Below are 15,226 nucleotides of genomic sequence, written 5' to 3'. Positions count from 1 at the left end.
GATGGACTGTTCTTTTTAGTTGACACACACCCCTGTACCTCTCAGTGCTTTCTTTGATGTTTGTTACAAGCTTTCTCTTTCTATTTTACATTCTGTCTCTCATCTTGATATTTTTGTAATCTTTAAAATACTTATAGGCTTTCATTGTGTCATTGCAAAGCCCTCACAGTAGAGATTTCAGAAATGCTTAGTCCTTGTTAATCAATTTTCCTAGCCCCTTTGATATTTGCTGGGTGTGCTATTCTTCACGTCCTTCCCAGAATCTGCCATCTTGTCAGTAATGACATTCCCAGTGTGCTCAAATGTCTGCACATAAAGCCCTTGCTGAGGAGCTCTCGGTGCAGTATTACACAGCTCTGGGATGCACAGGAAGATTCTATTGCCTTGCTGGGCTGGGATATGCTGCTTCTCAGCATTCAGTTCAAATTTAACTGATTTATCCTGTTGCTGTAATTTGATGAGTAAAACTTGCTGTCCATAATCTCTGCTGTCATGTTTAGAATTGCTGCCTTCTCTACGTTTCTCAGTCTAGTGAGTATTGTTTGGGATTTATTTAAAGATTTTGCAGACTTGCTGTGCCTGTGAAACACTTGCAAAAATTCATTGGAGAAACAAGCCTTCTTTTCAAGATAGAAATCTCTCATTTGATCTGGGGAGAGAATTAAGACTAAAAGTTAAATCCTGCAGGAGAGCTAACTGCAAATAGTATTTGTGTATGAAGTCAGATACAAAAGAAGACATGACCCGAGAAATACAGTGAATACTGAGTGGGTGATAAAGGCACTAAAGAGCTTGAAGCTTTTTAGTAAAGTAGAAAGCAGTTTAATGCTAAAAAAAAAAAATAAGATGTAATAGAAAAATTATTCCTTACCATTTTAAGCAATCTTAGTGATAGAAAATATTCCCTGAATAAAGGAATGCAAAAATGTGTGTCGTGGAACTTCAGAGTCAGTCTGGATGCTGTCTTGAGATATTTTGTCTATATAGCTTTTACCTTCTGGTTTTAGCTATAAAAAAATAAAGTGATATTTGCAGGCAAGAAGATAGAAATATTGTGAGTTGCTTTTCTTTTTCTTTACTGCAAAGATAGAATGTACAGTACATCCTCCTAGGCCTTTTGCTTTTTTAAGAGCATGGTATAGATTAGACAAATATATTTAATATTCTTTTAACTCCAGGAGATGTTGTCCATCGCTGTTAGTGAAAAGAGATGACTGTATACAGGTTTACTGCACTAGTTAAGTGGCAATTTAAAAATTCAACTGTAGTCATATAAGTAATTGGGCTTTGGTTACCTTGGTATAACAACTATTCTTTTTCCACAGAATTCTAGGTAATCGAGTGGCAGAACTAGAAAAGAAATTAAGAACTTTGGAAATTGCTGGCTTGTGGAGTCTTCCAGGTTAGTAAAATTTCAAGCAAATAGCTTGCATTATTTAGTTTTCAAGGGTATGTTTGCATTTAAGAGAAGTTTGGCTGTGATTTTTTTTATGACAGTTACCTTGTGAATGTTCTGTTCAGCACATTTGCAAAATTAGAAATGTCTAATAAATGTTAAGTGGAATAACATGAAAAGTGCTAAAAAAACTGTTTAAATATTGAAGTAATCAAATTATTTCCGTAGACAGCAGGCAAAAAAAAAGTGAACTATTTTATTTAAACATTGCATAAAATGATGCACAGGTCATTGGTCATTATGTTTTTCAACCAATTTTATTAATTTTGTACTTCTTTTAACCATGGATTTTGTTTTTTACTGTTTTTAAATGCTTTTCTGTAGAATCATAAGCTCCTATAAATTGGAAACGTAAATGGTTCTAAATTTTCTAGTCCATCTCTCTAGAACAGGCTTATTCCCTATAGTCCCTTAAGTATTGTATTTGGTTTTAAATTACTCAAGTAATGGGAGATTAATCTGCTTCCTAATAGACATCATTGTTAGGAAAATGTGCAATATTTAATTTACATTTACTTTCTTGCTTCTTTTCTTCCCATTGCACCTAATTGTGTCTTTTGTAACCACTGTAAATTATGCTACTTTGTAGGTGGTGTTTGCATCATTAGGCTTTGTTGTTTACAGATTTCTATCAGTGCTAGTAAGAGTGGGAAAGAGTGGTTTAGGCTTCTGTTTTTTTTGGCTCTGGTTTTTCCACCTAACCTGTACATCTAGAAGGAAACATTTGACAGAGCTGAAGAGCCCTTGTAACAAATCTATGCCATTCAGCTGTTTGGGCTGACGTGGTGTGTTTCTGCTTCAGCTTGCCTGTTTGGGCTTTCTCAGTCCTGCTTGACTGTTTCCAGAACTGGAGGTCCAAATGTGTTTCCATGGATTTCTCCACAGTTAGTCACTAACATGTGTAGTGTGCTTAGTGCAGTTGTACCTCCCTTCATTCTCCAAGAGATGAAGGTGAAATGTTTATCTAAGACCCTGCTAATGCAGTTTAGTACATTACTACAAACATGTCTTTCAAACTCACTGCTTCAAGGTACTGTAGGGCTTTTTTTGTTTAGTTTTGTTTTTCAAAACTAGTGTTCCATAAAATTTTTACACTGATAAATGCAGCACTTCTCATGTTTGCAAAATGTATTTTAAAAAAATGGAAGTGGGAACTTCTTGCACCGTATTGATCTATGTAGGTAAAACATCAAATTAATGTTTATACAATAACAACTGTCTTTTTCCTTCTTTTCTTTTGCTGCCTGAAGGCCTGAGCTACAATGTCTCAGTGGGATTTGGGAGTAGGTTCTGCTTAACGTATTTTTTTAGTAAATGATCCTAGCAGTACGTTAAATATTGTCATTGCATGTAAATAAATGGAAATGTTATCTGAACATTTTTATATCCAGCAGATTTAGATGTTCAGTCAATTGAGTTAGATGACCACAGGAGAAATGGAGGCTGCTCTACATGAAAGTTCATTTGCATTACAGAAAATAGTAAGAGAGGATGATCTTAAATATTTTTTAAGGAATTTTACACTGGATTGTGAGTTCTGTTGAGCCCTGACGTTTTCTTGATTTTTTGCTTGCCTTTTAAATCAGGAGTGCACTTTTGTTTCCAAGTGCACTCTAATCCTGAGGTGGTCAAAAAGAGCATTGCAACACCTGGTGGGTCATCAGTTTTCTTTTCAGAGAGTGTAAAGCTTCAGCTCCATGAAACAGCAGTGTGTAACAGTTAGTGTGGGAATACCACAATGGATTCTGCAGCTAAATATTGGCTTGGGTGAGGAGCAGAACATGGAGAGTATCTCATCTAGTCAGTCTTAAATCCAGAGTGAAAAAATATTATTTGGTTGTGAGTGGAATTTTTTGTCACTGGAAAGAAAAAGCAAATAAAAACTGATGTTCATTCTAGCGCTGAAATAAATGCACATTACAAATTGCAGGATTTTAATCTGAAGTTAATGTTCCTACTTAGTCATCATTGTTTATATAACATTTATGACATACGCTGTCACCATGATAATAATATCTTCCAAATGCTGTTTATATACTTGATCCTATTGAAGAAAGATCTTGAATGCCTCTGTTTTTTTGTTAGATGACATATTTGTCATCTGCTTTTTGAGAAAGTCATGAATGAACTATGGGGAAGCTAATCGATAGGAAGTGCATATTTAGTTTTTGAGAAGGTAAAATTTCATTCCTTCTGGAAATTCTGCGTACCAGACTTTATATTGCCCTGCTTAGAAAATGGGCTTTAGTTAAGTGAATCTCTTGTGAGGTTTGTTTTCATTGCTTAAAAGAAAGCAAGTTTGGGCATAGATTTGCCTTTGATTTTCTTTTTATAATCCTGTTTCCCTTAAGAAGGAAGCAGAGAATGTGATGTTCACAGAAGCATTTAATTCTTTGCTTTGTCTTGGCTACATTGTGGTTGAAATATGCACACAAATAAGTTAAATGTATTCAATGACAGTACATAATAAACTCCATTTAATTCTTTTCACAGTCTGATGTCACTAGACATTCAGATGGGTAATTCTGTATTTTTTTAAAATCTATCATTTCCTGAAAATTCCAGATTTCCACTGAAGAAAAAGTCTAAGAAAGAGCCAAAGATGACTCAGCCTTCTTCTGTGTGGGATGATAAGAGAGTTTCAATGCTTCCTCTTGCCCTGCAGTAATCAGCGCAGAGCAGAGGCAGGGTAGAATTAAAGGGCTCTGCAGCTGCTCTGGCTGTAGCCAGTTACAGTCGTTTAGGGTGCAGCAGAGGTTATGAGAAAATACCCAACCCTGGAGAAGAAAATGAAAAATTTACTGTTACTGAAAACTTATATGTATTTTGAGATCCATATACTTTTCACTATAGTCCTTGAAAAATTCATTAGAGGAACACGAAGCTATATAAGTTATGAAATTGAGCTTACACAGCAGCTAGTTGAAATTCTTTGTGTGTAATCCAGCTTCAGATCATGATTCACAGAATGTAGTGCAGCAGTACCCCTATGTGCCTCCTTCATGAATGGATGTGAATCGCTGTTAATAAATAAATATTCATCAGACTCTTTGGGTCACATCTATTGTTAAGATGTGTGGATACTCAGCTTAGCTTTATTTTCTGTAACCAGGCTGGTTTTCAAAGAAAAATGGGAAAGTAAATGTATTTACTCTGTAAACGCTGGCTGGAAAGTCAAGAAGTATCTTTCGTGAAGCTTGTCTTGCAATCTTCCGGGACTTCAGCTCAGGCTTTACTTTTTTATTAAATAAATTTAAAATCTTCTGCTTTCTACTTTCGTATTAAAACCACTACCCATTTTTTTATTCATCATCTTTTTACTTCTTCCATTGCATTCTTTTGTATTTTTTTGGACATATGGTTGCTTCTGACTGTGTGAATATCTGTTGGGTATTTTCATACCACAAGTTCCCTGTATAATTTGGTTCTTCCAACACAAAATTCCTTCACTGTTACAGAAAGCACATTCATCTAGGAGCTTTTGCATTTTGAAATATTGGTTGGATTTGTTTTGCATTTTTTTATGTTTTTAATTCATTTTGTCTTACAGTGGGAGGGTTATCCTCTTTGCTGTTAGTTAATGCTGTTTTTTATTACTGAGTCTGGTGAAGGCAGAATTCTGATGCATACTTGACAGAGGGACCAAATTTCCACAAGATCCATGCTTCAAAAGCATTAATTGCATTTATAATGCTGCAGTGTATTGCTCAACATGGCAAGGGTATAAAAGATCATTACTACCTTCAGGATCAAGGTATTTGCAGCCAGTGCCCTTAAAAGGAATGAGGGATTGGAGTGGTCCAGTTAGTGTTCCATGGGAACAGCTTGACTTTCATTATTCCTTAGTATGCACCAGAACTTTCTCAGAGCTGGATTTATTCCAGGTATCTCCTGACCTGGTGTTGTCTTGGAAGTCTTTGTCTTGGATGGGTGATTAGATTTAGGATGTTGCCTTAAGGTGAAACATACTAACAGATTTAGAGGGGCGAAGTGGCTGTTACATAAATGTCGTTCTCATGGAGATAAATAGAGCAGTGTCTTGCTGCCTCCCCAGCCATTACTTATCAGTTGGCACTTGTTCTGGAGGCCACACAAACACCACGCTTAGCTGATCTTGCACATTTCCTGCCGTTTCCCCTCTAGGTTTAAGGTAGTGTCAGTCACTAAAAACATGAGCATCCTGAATAGTGGAGGACTTCCTAAAGGATCTGCAGGTGTTGCTTTCTGCATTGCTAAAATATGTAAACACTAAGCATCTACAGCAGAGTCCTCAGATGAAGGGTTTCTTGCACTATTTTGTCTGCAAAAGAGCTGGAAAATTGCCTTTTTCCATTTAGTTTAAAACTAAAATGCTCAGAAATGTTTTGGGAATTTTCAGATTAAAATCCCTCCTGTTTCCCAGCAATGTGTACTTGTTTGCTCCCTCAGTTCTTAATTACGTGAAGTTTTTAGGGTTTTTTTAAGGAAGCATTGCAGGAAATATGTAAATTTGAAGCATGAAGCTACATAATGATGAACCTGCTTTATCACATGAAACAGAATAATAGAGAGTAAAGAGTCAGTGCTGAACACTTGCTGGTAATAGCATGCAAGTGATCCATTACTTTGGTATGATCTGATTATTACTATTTTTAATTGAATTCTAATTGCTGATTCAATTTGTTGCATACAGCCCCTGGTCTTTCAAAATCTGGCCTTTACTCAGTACTGCAGATAAAAACACACAGCTTTTCTGCCTTTGCCTTGCATATTGTGGCTCCAGTACAGAGTATTTTTTTCTGTGCTGTCAAAGGATCATTTGAGATGCTTTTCCTGTTCTGTACTTTTCAATATCATTGTTAAAAATTTGTGGGGAACATCACTGATGCACAGTGGTTGTAATTGGTGAGCCAGCAGCTCTAACAGTGTGGTTGTTGCAGGTGGGAAGGACACGATAACATTCAGTGACCCAGCCCTGCCTGTGATACAGCGCTCCAGGTCACCCTTGTCAGCCTTTGCTGATAAGCCTCAGAGAACTGAAGTACAAGGTGAGCACCTGGGGCATAAGAACATGATGAGAACTGAGCAGTCATTTCTTTCCAAATAAAATGTAATAAATTTTCATGCTGGGATAGCAGAAGGCAAAGTTTCAGTGATCACAGAGATTGAATACATCATCCACAAGTAAAACAGATAGATGGTCCCAGTACAAATAGCAAAGAAACGACTGAAAAGTTACTATTGAATGGATTGCTAAGGCTAGGGATCAGGCCTTACACCTCAGAGAATTTTCCTGCCAGATAACATGACACTGTGGGAAGTTATTCATGCCATCTGTGTTGCAGTTAACTGATTCCTGCACTTTTCCCCTCAGTTAAAATGCACAGTAGGAAGCAGTCTGTGGAACTGGTTTAGCACTTTTTCCTGCATTATAGGTGATGTCTAGATGAATGGCTTCCTGATTGCACATGGTAAATTGAAATACCCAGTTCATTTTCCCAGAGAATTTGACTGCTTTTTTCATAGTCTTACCTGTGTTTTGTTAAAAATCCTTCTCCAGCAGCAAGCTTTAACATCTCTCCAAAGTCAAGCTTAGCTGTATTTGGCAGCTGCTGATAACCTTGATTTGTTTTTCCTTAGTTCTTCATAATGGATGGGAGATGGATTATTATATTTGCTTATTGGCATTTGGATAAAGTCTTTAATGGGAATAACATTATGATATGCCCAGATCTTTCTCAGCTAACCATGAAGCATCATAAACAATTTATTTGTTAGTCCTGAAACTAAATAGATTCTGGCTTAATTTTGACTTTATAGTCCATGTCATTATCTGATAAAATGTGACAGCAAGGCTGATCTTTTTTTATAATCTTGATCAGCTGATATTTTTGCTAAAAATAAGAAGTGAAACTGTAATGAATGGTTCTCTGGTGAGTAATAATAACTCATAAATATTCATTCACCTACTTAAATGTTAATTTTTAATTAAATCTGCAGTTATTGAAAGTATTTACTTGGTGGCATTATGCGCTTTTATTTCCATATTTGTCCTAGGTGAGGCTGGTATTACAGTTGTGACTACAAGCTAGTCAGACAGGGAGTCTGATGTGTCTGTCACATCTCATCAGACCTTCTTGCTGTTGCTTTGTAGCACTGCCAAACCTTAACTCTGGGCTGAAGCTTTCCACATTGTGTTTTCTATGTTTTCTATGTTAAATACTGATGACCATGTGGGGTTTTTGGTGGGCATTTTTTGTCTTTTGTACATTTTAATTTGGGTTGGTTTTTTTCCAATATGCAAACATTTCCTGTATCTACAATTATAGGAATTTGAAATCTAGGGAAAAGGTTTCCAGCCTGAGGAAGCAGGAGTTCCTACCTCATTCTGCATGATTCACTTACAAATCTCATCTGCTAAAAACAAACAAGTTATTCTGTTAAGCTTACTGTGTGCCACCAGTGCTGGTAAAACACTGATGCACCATTCCTTTGAGATAAAGTAAACTTAGAGGGAAAAAAACCTGGAGCAGAGCAGGAAGAAAGGCCAAGATCAGGATTCGAGTAGATGGGGCTTGACAAAGTCCATGGAAGTCTGAGTGAGGAGGGACTTGCATGTGGCTGAGCAGAGGTCAGAGCACAGGAGTGAGGAAACAGAACACTGGCAGTGAAAGCAGGATGTGATTAAAAATATTGAAAGGTGGATGAGAAGTGGGCACAGTGAGTATAGGGACTGAATAAATAAGGGGATATGGAGGAGGAACAGAAAGATAGGCAGGGGAGGAGAAGAGCAGAAGTAAACAGCCTTGGATAAGAAAGGACAGACCAGGATTAGACCTGTGGCAGTCATAGGGAGAATCAGCTCCCAGTAGGTCATCTCCTTCTTTTCTCCTCTCCGTCCCATGACCATAATGAGAACCAAGGTTAATCACAGAAATTCTGTCATCAAACTGGAGCAGGTCAAGAAATTACTGTTCTGCCTACACTGACAGCTTGGGTTTCCCCTTACCTATGTCCCAGTATATCTGATAACCTGCAGTGAGAACTGAGAAAAAAGTTATCTCTGTGGGCCAACCTTTTGGTGGCATAAATGAGCACATATCTAAAACCAGCTGTGCAGGGGACACCATAGTTTCTAGCAGTAGGTGACAGAACAATAACCTGTTCTGCTGCTCCAGATGCTTTTTCTGAAGGATGTTTGGGGGTGCCATTTTCCCATCAAAGCCTGAAAAGGAAGCGGTGTCTTTTCAGCTGTGGGGCATATCCCTGTGCTTGGAGTCACACAACTCCTCTGCAGTCAGTATCTGTATGGGAATGGTACCTGGGTATGTTTTGTACCACTCTGCACAGAGAATGACTGGTCTTGAGGTTTAGGAATTTACAGCATATTGCAATTTTTCATCTATACCATGTACATCCAAAATCTGGGGGACCTTGACAACTGGGAAGAAAATAGGAGTCTGTTCATCCACCATCATTCATCAAACAAGTATGCTCTTGGTTAAAGTATTACTGAAATAAAAACAAAACCACTGTTATTTTCCTATTAATTGAATGATCACTTGAGTGAAAACAGTTGATAACCACAATAACAATGAAATTCTTACTTATTGTTATGTATTAGATCTCATGTCACATTGGTCAGTTATGGCCTTTTAAAGAGTAGTACAGATATTTGGTGCCTGTTTGACTCAAGAAATCTTCTTAGCTTTTGAACAAACACTTTACTCTTCACCAGAACTTTTTATAATGCGTCAAGTGTTGCTCTAGCTAGATCTGTAGATAATCAGAGGGCTTTTGCAGGCTTTTTTTATCCAGTCTATCTGCTTACCCTGGTCTTATCAAAGCCTCCTTTAATCTGCACTTGTTATCATTGTTTCTGTTAAGCTGGATGGTGGATGTCTGTAGGATCTGCTGTGCAGTTCCTGTGTGAACATGCATAATGACAGAGTACAATCATATGAATTAAAGCCTGTGCTGTGCCACGAAATCTCCCTTTATCCACTGCACAGGATGGATAGTGTCATGGGATGGATTGTACCTGAGCATCTCAGCTGCTAATGAACAGCTGCTTGGAGTTTTTCCCCTCCATTGTTGAATGCCTTGTCCCTGCTGTACTGCCTGGGTGCTGTTTCAGGCATTCCCTGAAGAAAACAGTGCTGTTCTTCTATGAACTTTTCTCTGGTGATTTAGTGCTTTGAGACAATTTATCTTCAGAAGATTACAGCAAGGTAATAGGTTGGTGTTTTTCTACTGTAAGAGGGAGGAAACTGAGGCATGCAAAGAGGAAGGTAGAGTCCCTGCTAATTTGGAGTGCTAGTTGGAGGTACATACATTTTGGCTCATTTGGAGCACTTTGACGTACAGCATGAGCAGAGCAGTACTGCACATCAAGCTCTTAGTTTTCCAGCTGACTTCTCAGATAATGAGGCTTAGATCCAGTGGGTGATCACCTTTTGAAAGTTAATTTATCCCTGCCTTTTCCACAGACTTAAATTCCAGCTCTTCAGAGTTGCATTCCTAGCCTTGTTGATGGCAGTGTCTGTTCCCCTGGTGCCAGCCCTGGTCTCATTCACTCAGTAGCTCCCAAATTCTAAGTGAGGCAGGTATGATAGAGACAGTAGGCTGGTCCTCTGCAGGCAGGCAGTCCCATTCTTGTGTGAAGCAGGATTCCTGTGAGAGAAATGGAGTAAATTCTTAAATAGTGAAATGTAATGCATCTGCACAACAAGAGTAATTTTAAGCTCTCAAGGCAGACTTATTTTCGGCATTTCCTAATTTTTCTTACTTTACTTTGCAAGCTTATTTTTAATGAGGCTTCCTGTCCTTTAATGGGCACATTAAAGGACACTTTTCACAAGGGTGTTTGTTTGCACATTGATTTTTTTTCTCTATTTTGACTCTTTTTTCAGTGTTTGCATTTTAGCATAATGTTATACTTAAAATTTGTGTGCTGTTGCTTTGTTTTACGCTGTTACCCTAATCAAAATAATCTTTTATGTTTGAAGAAGTGTTGGAGGACCAATAACAAAACTTCATTATTGGATGAAAACCTGTGAAAAGCTCCAAATAAATGGAACTTGTGTTAACCCCTGAAACTGGTAGCGATGGGGGCTGTGCCAAAAATTTCCATAGCTAAGTGCCTTGCTTGGAGTTGATACTCCTCTAGAAAAGTTTTCCTGACCTTGCTGTTCTACAGTATGGTACTGTCTGACTTTTAGAATTGTTGGTATTAGGGAAAGATGGGTTCCAAAACAGGGCCAGGTCCAGCAAGAAATTTAATGTTGATTGTTTATTGTCTAAGAAATAGGCCTGGGAGGGATAGGGAAGGGATAGGGATAGGACTCTTATAAATTCCTTACTGAGATAAACATCTCTGTGGTCCAGCACTGGTAGTAATATTCTTCAGATCAGATATATAACAAATGCTTCCAAATTATTTGAGTGTCCTGCTGTTCCATTTCTCTTTCAGCAGAACAGAAGGGAGAACGTGATGAAACTTACGCTGTTGCAAGTGAATCTCTGGCTCCAGAGGGAACAAACTTAAATAACAGAATCCAAAATAAACATTTTTACCGTTCATTACCCCAGCTACCTTCTGAGGAAGAAGACATAAACAAGCTTGGAAGTCAGATAATTAAACTGACAGTGGCAGAACTGGAAGGGAAAAGAGGAGGCGCTCCTGTGGGGGAGCAGAACGTGGGAGTTGAAGCAGAGCTGAATGATTCATCAGAGGCAGAGTTCCCACTTTCCAGCCCTGATCCATCTGACCCCACAGATCCCTCAAACTCTGAGAATGAACGAACTGGTGAAACTGAGGCCCTGAAAGACAATGACAAAACCTTAGAGAGAGATTGTGAAATTCCAAATGAAAGAGAGGATCAAAATAGCAGCACCATGGATGCGGTGCATACAGAGGATGCCGAAAGGCATGGAGGGCTCAGTGTTCAAACTGCAGACACAAATAACAGCTTTGAGGAGCTCTCTGAATCTGAAAACAAGAAACCATCTGATGCTGCTGAAAACCGTGAATATTTGGATAACAGTTTGGCTTGAGGTATGAAATCCAGGCCCTCGAGCATCTCAGGGTAATCCTTGTGCAGTGTCTGTGCTGCTGCAGATATGATCAGTAAAATATTGTGCTGTAGGGTTGATTATTTTATACGGAACTGTTAATAATTCTTTTAAAAATATGTTTTTCTGTTAGTTCTGGCTGTAGTGTACCAAAACCATAAATTACCTTCGGGAAAGAATTAGTGATGAGGTTTAGTCATGTTGGTTTTCTGTAATGATTTGAAGTTTCTATATAGCTTGATGTAATTGACATTAGTGTAGGAAAGAGGCCAGTGATAATGATTTATCTTGTTATCACTAGGCTCCTGAAACATGTATGGTCCTAGTGTTGGACTGTATATAATGTTGAGAAATGTCTCTCCAGGATGAAAAATTTGGAGTGATAAATTGAGAAGCATCTTAAGGCTGCGAGCTTTTGCTTCTTTCTCAGACTGTGTTCTGCTTCTCTTTACATATAGTGACTGTCAGTACATCCATAGCATAAGATCACTATTACCTTACAGGATGTTTCTGAAAACCATCCCTGCATGTATATAGTTCTCTCATTACAAACCTTTATACCTTTGTATTTTGTCAACTGTACAAAAGTTTTCCTTTCCTCTCCCAGCTCGTCTCATGAAAATGAAGCAAGTTGTTTCACCAGATACTGAGAGCCCAATTTAATGAAGCTCTGAAGAAAACATCATCAAAGAAGCCAGAAGTCTTACTGTAAGAAACAGCAATGCTTTTCTAAAGCAGAGAAAAAGCAAGAGGAGAACCAGTGATGTCCTGTCCAGCTTACTTGGCTGTCAGTTTCTGGAATTGCATTCCTCTACTCACAGGAGCTGGAATGGGCCCTTGGGCTTGGTTAATGGGTGATAGGTTTCAGCCTACTCCATCTGTGCTCTCCTTTCTAAAGGAATTTTGTGTCTTTTTTGTTTTCTTACTACTTGGAATTAAGGGTAACTCTTCCTTTCCTCCTCATTTCAGCAGTCTGTGGTATGATAGAAGGATTATTTGCATTGTTGCCACTTTTTTAAACTTCTTCTCTTGAAGGGGTTTAGTCATAGAAAAACATTCCTATAATGACTGGGGGGAAAGGGAGCTGCTGTGTCATTCCCTAGCTTGGTCCTAATGCTGGAGCTGTGCCACTCTGCTTCTAGGAAGGCAGCACGAGGGAATGCTTAACATTGAAGTTAGCAGCTGTTGGGGAAGGGGAGGCAGGTCTTTCCTCTCCTGTTTGTAGCATAAGGAACAGTCTCTGCAGCTGTGGAACTTCTGAGGGCCAGCAGCCGTCAAGGCAATTTTTCTGCTGGCTTGGGACCTAATTGTCTGTAACTGTTCATTTCTCACTCCTAGAACTTGAAACCAATCAGAGAGAATTAAAGCAAATTTAATAAAATACTACTAATAAAAAGGGAAATCCCTCCCAGACTGAGTACTTCTTTGGCAAATAACTGCCAGCTGCAAGTTTTTACAGCCCACTTGTCAGCTACTGCATAAAGAGAGTTTATATTAGCAGTAGTGACAAACTCTTCTGTATGTGTAAGATGAGGTAGCAGGTGCTGCCATAATCAAGGTGCCAGAGCCCATGAACGGTTTGTATTCAGCAGAAGAAAGGCTGTATATAAATTATTACATATAAATATAAGGAGTGATAGTCAGAAGGTGAAAAATGTGGCTTGTCTCTGTTCTCATGTGTTTTCCCCAGCAGGTGCATTTGTGTAACCCTTTCAGTGTCTGTCTGCAGGATACAAAGCCATACTTGGAGTGCTCTTCAAATATGTGTACTTTGTCTTTAAGGGTAATTGGACATTGCAGCATTCCACTGATGTTAAGCAGCAGTCCTTAGGAACAAAAGTTATATAAATAGTTAAGCATATTAGGGATATGAAGCAGTAAAAAGTTTTCATTTTGTTATCTTGTTCCCCATTAAAATTCCTCATTACCTGAAAAAACCCCAAGAGTTTAAATATTTGAAAGAGTGTTAAGATGTTCCCAGTAATTGTAACTGACTGCATTACTGACTCATTTTCATGACAGTCAGAAGAAAAATAGCTGTAGAAACTAAAATCTCCAGGAGAATGTGCAGGATTTTTTCCTGTAATGCCTGAATGCCACATGAAATAGCATTTTGTTTGAGATGTATTTTTTCCATCCTTCACAGACTGAATCTGCACAGAGCTAAATACCAATGCATTCAGAACTGAGGCAAGCAAAGCAGAGGGTCAGTATTTCATGTGTTGAACTCAGAAACATTGAGGGTCTTTTACTATTTCCCTGCCCTGTGTCTTTCCTGACCCAGAGAGGTGAGAATGAGTATTTTGCTCACGGTCCCTTAACAGCCATTTAATGCTCTTAGTTAATGAAGAGCTTGGTGTAAGGTTGAAGCAGTGCTGGATCAACAGCTTGTTAGTGCCTCATGTGCTGATTCTTTTCAGTATGTCTCTTCTGTGAGAGCATACTGATGTACAACCCAACAATTAGGGAAGCTTGGTAAGTGTCCTCACACCATTCCCCCTCTTAGATGTAATTTTAAAATCTTTGCAATCACTAAATTCCTGTAAGATACACAGATCTCTGAAACCTCATTTCCAGTGTGATGCCACTGCTGCAATACTGGCCCTCTCCTTTCTCTTCTAGCAAATGTGTATTCCAGCTACATTTTTAGCTTTCTCCCAGGACACAAGACTTCAAAGCAAGGAGACTTGCAGAAGTAAGACATTGTTGCTGCAGTAGGTGATAAGTAATTAAATATTCTTGTCAGTATCTTCCTCGGATATTGCTTTAATTGATATCGTTGTGCTAATACGATTTTTTTTCCCAGTAAATTTAAATTGTGGTTTTTCGTGGACTCAACTCTACTTTAGATTTGGAGGGGTTGGTTTTGTTTTTTAAGACCTGTGTTCCTTTTTTGTCCTATTTTAGAAGTGCAGAAATCACAACCAGACATGTAAGCCTTTTTGGTGTTGGGCTTTGAGGAAGCAAACTGGGGAGGGAATTTTTGTAGCAGGAGTATGGAGAAGCTGCATTTCACAAACTCATTTTAAGGAGGTTGTCATACTTAAAGGTCAAGTCATGCATTATGTGTGAGAAGGATTTCATTTGAAAGTATGATAATGTGGTTATTGGAAAAATAATGTTAAGTGAATTTGTAAAATAAGTGTGTGAAAATGACAGATTAAGAAGCATCTTTTAGAATGCTGCTTCTTTTCTAAGTGAGACTATTTTTAAGCATATGGGAATTTGTATAATAAAGATAGTGGAATTTCTTTAATCCCTATGAGCTCAGGAATGTATTTCAAAATCTTAACTGAGATTAAGTTGAAAATCTGCTGCATTTCTAAAAGATAGCATTTTGTTTACCAGCTTCTGTTTTGTAGTTTGCTTTCTAAATTATGCAGTTTAATTTATTTGCAAACTAGTCTTTTGTTGCTGCTTGGATTAACAGCACAATGTGGTTAAACCATATTAATAAATTTTGTCATCTTTAATAAAAATATTTACTGATACACTTGTTCTACCTGCTTTTCTCTTCTGTTTCCTTTTCTCTTCTTAGTATTAGATGAATGATAGCCATGGGGTGGTGTTTTAATATTCTGAGTTGTGTTAAATTTAAAATGTAAAGCCTTATTAAGTGAAAGTTTTAAATCTGAAAATTATCTTACTTAAATCTTTTCACTGTCACTTCTCCCAGCCCAAACTGACTTTGTTCCTACAGTTTTGTATGAAGTAACA

General features: G+C 38.0%; 1 protein-coding gene across 3 annotated transcripts in view; it reads left to right on the top strand.

The window, feature by feature from the left end:
- The window catches only part of CCDC149 (coiled-coil domain containing 149), a 51,065-nt gene extending 36,115 nt beyond the window's left edge, over positions 1-14,950 (top strand). Inside the window, exons 10-14 of one of the 3 annotated variants that reach the window (XM_030948154.1) lie at positions 1,326-1,402; positions 2,707-2,739; positions 6,376-6,483; positions 10,911-11,492; positions 12,117-14,950. In XM_030948154.1, coding sequence (XP_030804014.1) covers positions 1,326-1,402; positions 2,707-2,739; positions 6,376-6,483; positions 10,911-11,491 — 799 coding nt within the window. In that variant the 3' untranslated portion in view covers position 11,492; positions 12,117-14,950. Of the gene's footprint in view, positions 1-1,325; positions 1,403-2,706; positions 2,740-6,375; positions 6,484-10,907; positions 11,493-12,116 lie in introns of all 3 variants that reach the window. The other 2 variants (XM_030948153.1, XM_030948157.1) reach the window with 2 other exon arrangements.
- The last annotated feature ends 276 nt before the right edge of the window (positions 14,951-15,226 follow it).

Source organism: Camarhynchus parvulus, chromosome 4 (genome assembly GCF_901933205.1).
Source record: "Camarhynchus parvulus chromosome 4, STF_HiC, whole genome shotgun sequence".
Lineage (NCBI taxonomy): Eukaryota > Metazoa > Chordata > Aves > Passeriformes > Thraupidae > Camarhynchus > Camarhynchus parvulus.
Note: the sequence above shows the minus strand (reverse complement) of the source record. Positions and strands in the feature narration are given on the sequence as shown.